This window comes from Salvia splendens, chromosome 9 (genome assembly GCF_004379255.2).
Source record: "Salvia splendens isolate huo1 chromosome 9, SspV2, whole genome shotgun sequence".
Lineage (NCBI taxonomy): Eukaryota > Viridiplantae > Streptophyta > Magnoliopsida > Lamiales > Lamiaceae > Salvia > Salvia splendens.
Window position 1 is genome coordinate 4,132,451 of NC_056040.1, and position 5,856 is coordinate 4,138,306.

General features: G+C 35.6%; 1 protein-coding gene across 1 annotated transcript; it reads left to right on the plus strand.

Annotated features, from left to right (window-relative positions):
• The first annotated feature begins 925 nt into the window (after positions 1-925).
• On the plus strand, positions 926-3,732 carry LOC121747337 (cytochrome P450 78A5-like). Its single transcript, XM_042141373.1, has 2 exons — positions 926-1,872; positions 2,849-3,732. Exons 1-2 carry the CDS (start codon positions 967-969, stop codon positions 3,461-3,463), a joined length of 1,521 nt encoding a protein of 506 aa, XP_041997307.1. The 5' UTR covers positions 926-966; the 3' UTR covers positions 3,464-3,732.
• The last annotated feature ends 2,124 nt before the right edge of the window (positions 3,733-5,856 follow it).

The window sequence follows — 5,856 nt, forward strand, 5'->3', positions numbered from 1 at the left end:
TAACTTTCCAATTATTTCATCTTATAATTGAGTCAAGGTTAGATTTCATACTACAGACGGAACGACCGAACGAGTACTAGATCACAGAAGTAGATATTTTCTAATACTATAAATATTTATTTATTTGAATGAAGAGAAACCTAAATATGGCTATGCCATCCATGACTCATGAGACGTAAAAAGAAGTAAGTCACATCAGAAAATATATTATAAGACGTATATTAACATTAATTAAACAAAATAAATCTAAAAGAATTTATGTCATATTTCAAAATAAATAAAATACCAACATTATACAATTACACAACTAATCATCCTTAATCATGCAAAATTAATGTATTATGGGCATGTCAAAAATACACATTTTAATACTAATAGCATTGACAAGGTATATAAACCCTTCACTGGAAAAAAGGTAGTACTGTACTTGTATACTCTAATGCAGGAATTCTTGTGGAGTGGAGTACCATTTTATACTGGTTAATCAACCAAATTTTATGACATATTCTAGTGGATCACTATTCTAAGATATATGTAGCTATTTAATCCACGTAAAGTCCACATAAGGAGTGATTATCACAAAGCCAAAGGTTTCGGGTTAGAACCCACCGTGATCCAACCTTAAAAAAGTGTGACATATAGGAATCACATTAATTTAGCCAGAATTGTCAATCGCGGAAAATTCCAAACTACACCGCAGTTCATAATTGTTACACGTTCAAATTTTAAGTTTGCCAAAAAATTCGAGATTCAGCCAAAGTTCATGATATTAGCGACCGAATTCTCCAAATATAAAAGCATAAAATTCGAATTGTTAGTTTAATGAAAAGTTGGTGATCTATTTGCCTTAACCCTACCTCTATTTAACAGTTCAATCACACTCCCCATACCTACAATCTCTCTCTCTCTCTAATATAACTAAAAACCTAGCTTCTGAAACCCTAAAATACTGAAAAATAAAATAAAATGTCATCTGAATTCCTCTTTTTCTTCATCTTTCCCCACTCCTCACCTCTCCACCTTCTATGTCTCCTCCTCCTCACCGCAGTTTTCGGTCTCTGGCTAACCCCAGGCGGCCTCGCGTGGGCTCTATCCCGGGCCAAATCCCACACCCACCCCGCCATTCCCGGGCCCTCCGGCCTCCCCCTCCTCGGCCTCGCCCCCGCCTTCGCAAGCCCCCTCACCCACCGAATCCTCGCATCCCTCTCCAAAACCCTCGACGCCACACCCCTCATGGCCTTCTCCGTGGGGTCCACGCGCCTCGTCGTCGCCAGCAGCCCCAGCACCGCCAGGGAGATCCTCAGCAGCCCCGCCTTCTCGGACCGCCCGGTCAAAGAGTCGGCCCGCGAGCTCCTCTTCCACCAGGCCATGGGGTTCGCGCCGTGCGGAGACTACTGGAGGGGGCTCAGGAGGGTCTCGGCGCTCCACCTCTTCAGCCCGCGGCGGCTGGCGGCGTTCGAGGGCTTGAGAAGGGAGATAGGGCTGGAGATGATGGAGAGGATTGCAAGAGAAAATGGTGGAGTTGAGGTGAGGGGTGTGTTGCATTTTGGTGCATTGAAAAATGTGATGATGAGTGTGTTTGGGAAATGGGGTGGTGATGTCATGGAGTTGGAAGGGTTGGTGAGGGAAGGGTATGAGGTGTTGGGGATGTTCAATTGGAGTGATCATTTTCCTGTTTTGGGGTGGATGGATTTGCAGGGAGTGAGGAGGAGGAGTAGGGATTTGGGGGAGAGGGTTGGGGTTTTTGTTGGGAAGATTGTGGAGGAGCATAGGGTCATCAAAAGGGAGGATCATAATCAATGTTTTCTTGATATTTTGCTTGGTATGGAGGAGAATAGGTTGGATGATTCTGACATGATTGCTCTTCTTTGGGTAAGTTTTCTTTTTTTTCTTTCTTGAGTTCCTTTTAGGGATAGTCTAGTGGCGAATGTGGGTAATTCCGAGGTCAAAAGTACGGGTGAGCTAAATATCCGAAATCTGAAAATTCGATCCAAATGATACAAAAATTCGAAATTCGGATCAGCCATTTTGCAATTTAAGTTCAGACCAGTTCAAGTTTTTCGAAAATTTTGGGTGTTTGGATCGAACGCATCGGATAGGATATTAAAATCCGAAATATGAAATATTTTTTTCGGAATTTTGGTATTGATTTTTTGAACTTTTGGATTTTTAATGTAATTTTATGCAGTTTTGGATTTTCGGTCTGGATCGGATTTTATTGTTCGGATTTCCATATTCAGGTTTTCGGATAATTCAGATCGGATAGTCATTTACAAAAATTCGATTCAAAATCAGAACGCTCACCTCTAGTCAAAAGTTTGGTGTTCGAATCACACAAATTTTTTTTACAAGTTTGACTTTGCAGTGTGGTTCACTTATCTTGTGTGATTTGCATGCTATTGTATTAAACATATGAGTTTGTGTCCGAAAATAATTGGCTGTAGGATCAATTGAGATATTTAAAACTTGATTGTGTTAAATGCTAAACCCCTTAATTTCCCTTAATGGAATTTTCTTGCATTAAAATTTAGTGTTTGGTTTCTTAATTTGTTTCATCCAGATAAATGGGTTTAGGTCTTTCATGATTTGAATAACGATCATTATATTAAGATTATGCATAGTTGTTTCAGATTTCCTTTCGCATCTCAGATTCTCACTTATATTCTTACAAAAGCAGATTCTCCAAATAGATACGTGGAAATGGAATTTGTCCAATTTAATTCGACCACTTTGCGCCTTGTGACAGCAACATTGTGTTAATCATGTGTGGGCCTATATATATAATTTCGTTGCTCTAAATAAAATACTAGTATTAATATTTTGGAAAACTTTATGTTATTTTTTTCAGGAAATGGTATTTAGGGGAACTGACACCGTTGCAATTCTGTTAGAATGGATTCTTGCAAGAATGATTCTTCATCCGGACATCCAAACCAAGGCCCAACACGAAATCGACACCGCAATCGGCGCGAACGCAGCCGTAATAACTGATTCCGACCTCGTAAACCTCCCTTACCTCCAAGCCATAGTGAAGGAGACACTCCGGATGCACCCTCCGGGCCCACTCCTCTCATGGGCCCGGCTGGCGATCCAAGACACACATGTGGGACCACATTTTGTCCCAGCGGGCACGACTGCCATGGTCAACATGTGGGCCATAGCGCATGATGAGAAGGTATGGGCCGAGCCCACAAAGTTTAGGCCTGAGAGGTTCATAGAGGAAGATGTTGCGATCATGGGGTCTGATCTCAGATTGGCACCCTTCGGGTCGGGTAGAAGGGTGTGCCCCGGCAAGGCCATGGGACTTGCTACGGTCCATCTTTGGCTAGCGCAGTTGCTTCGTACCTTTAGGTGGAGTGCTTCGAGTGATTATGGAGTGGATTTATCGGAATGCTTGAAAATGTCCATGGAAATTAAGCATCCATTGGTTTGCAAAGCTATTCCTCGAGGGTTCTTCAACTAATTTGAATTTGAGCATCAAGTTATGGTCAAAATTGGAATGATAATAAAGTCAACGAAAAAAAGAAGCAAAAAAATTGGATGTGAAAAGACTATGGTATCGATCGTATTGCATGGTGTTTGTTTGGAAAAATAATGTATATATATGAAAAACAATGTGAGGTTGAGTGTGTGCTTTTGTAATTAGTGAGTATTTGGTTTTTAAATGATGTATTGTCATTTATTTTCTTGCTTGTTTTGGGTTTTTTCACGAGACGATGTTGTCATTGTAATTAATGTCATGAATGATTTCTTGTGGATAAGTGGGATAATATATATATATATATATATATATATATATATATATAGGGTTGTGATCAATTGAGATTTTTTAGCCTAATTGAGAATTGAGATCCATTATTAGCCACTCATTTTTATTAAATGAGTGGTCCAGAATTTACCACATGGAAAATATTTTTACATTAATTAATTGTGAAAGGGCAGAATGGTAATTTCATCATACATTTGATTTAATAAATATTTTTTATTTTTTAAAAAAAATTAATTTTTTTTTTCAATTTTTTTTTTTTTTTTGTCAACTACATATACAATTCATGTCATCTACACACATATAATGTCAACTACATATACAATTCATGTCAACTGCACATATATAATGTCAACTACATATACGATTCATATCACCTATACACATATAATGTCAACTATAAGCTATTGACATTTGATGTGCAGGCTATTGACATTTGATGTGCAGGGCTATTGACATTTGATGTGCAGGCTAAACATCGTAGTTGACATCGCGTGAAAATTAAAAAAATTAAAAAAAATTTAAAAAAATTTTAAAAAATTTTTAAAAAAAATAAAAAAATAAATTTTTTTTAGTTGTTGACATTTTAATACGAGTTGTTGACATTTGATATTCTGGCTATTGAAATGAAATGACGATAATACCCTTAGTTGATATAATCTACTTGTAGTTGACATTTCAAAATGAGTGGCTGAAAATGCATCTCAATTCTCAATTAAGCTAAAAAATCTCAACCTAACAAGACCCTATATATATATATATATGTCTTTACGTTGATATTTTTAACACAAGAAAGATTGATAAATTTATGTCTTTACGTTGATATTTTTAACATATAAATTGATATTTAGTTATTAGTTATTACTATAAAAAAGTTAGTATTTGATCGCACACCTATATATATATATATAGGTGTGCGATCAAATACTAACTTTTTTATAGTAATAACTAATAACTAAATATCAATTTTATATGTTAAAAATATCAACGTAAAGACATAAATTTATCAATCTTTCTTGTGTTGATAAATTATGTCTTTGTGTTGATATTTAAATTTACATGTTGTATTGATATAATTATATCTTTGTGTTGATAATTTTAATACACAATATTGAAAGTTATTAGTTATTACTGTAAATTAGTTAGGACACTAACGCAACCATATATATATGATTGGTTTTGGACTTTGGTGATATCGTTCTCTATGTAGTGGATAAATTAAACGATCGCAACCTTGAACTAAATTAATGAGCATCTTTAATTAATTTGGGGGAAACAAATCCTGGAAGTTTATGCATAGTTTGGGCATATTAAAATGTGTACTGTCCGATTAATCATATTTGCAAAAGGGACATTGGCCCCTAATATCATGAAACTTTAAAAAAATTAGGTTTTTCCCATGAACTTTAAACTTGTCAAATAATATCACGAACTTTATCCGGATTTGTTATTTCCCACCGACAAAAAAATTATGGCAAATAATACCATGATACGGATTATTTTTCCTAATTTCTCGACAACAACTTCGAGATCTTGTCCTTCAATCTCTGAGGATAGTTTTCCTTCATGTTCTTCAATATTATGGAGCCGGAATTTTTTCATTGGTGGGAAATAATAAACTCGATAAAATTCGTGATATTATTTGCCAAATTTAAAGTTCATGGGAAAAACTCAACTTTTTGAAAGTTCCATAATATTAGAGGCCAATATCCCACCTCAAAAAGATAGAGAAAAAAGAGAAGTAATTTCTGCGATTATGATTGGTTACCATGTATCAATATGTAAGAATTAGTATTAATATATCTGAATTATTGAAGTTTTATTATTTATCTATATATGAGTGCTGACTATGAGAGTCTTAAAAAGTGTATGTATTCAAAGCATGTCATATTTATCTTTTAGCCTTTAGGCCGTTTTGTTCGGTGGAAAAAAAGTTACTAGGAATATGATAGATTACTTATTTAATTTTTAAAAGTACCATATAAAATTATGAGTCTTATGATCATTACATGATGTGATTTCATACGATTGAAGAATATGAATCCGAGTCATATGCTTCTTTTCTAGGGAATATAAGTTGTGCTTGCATA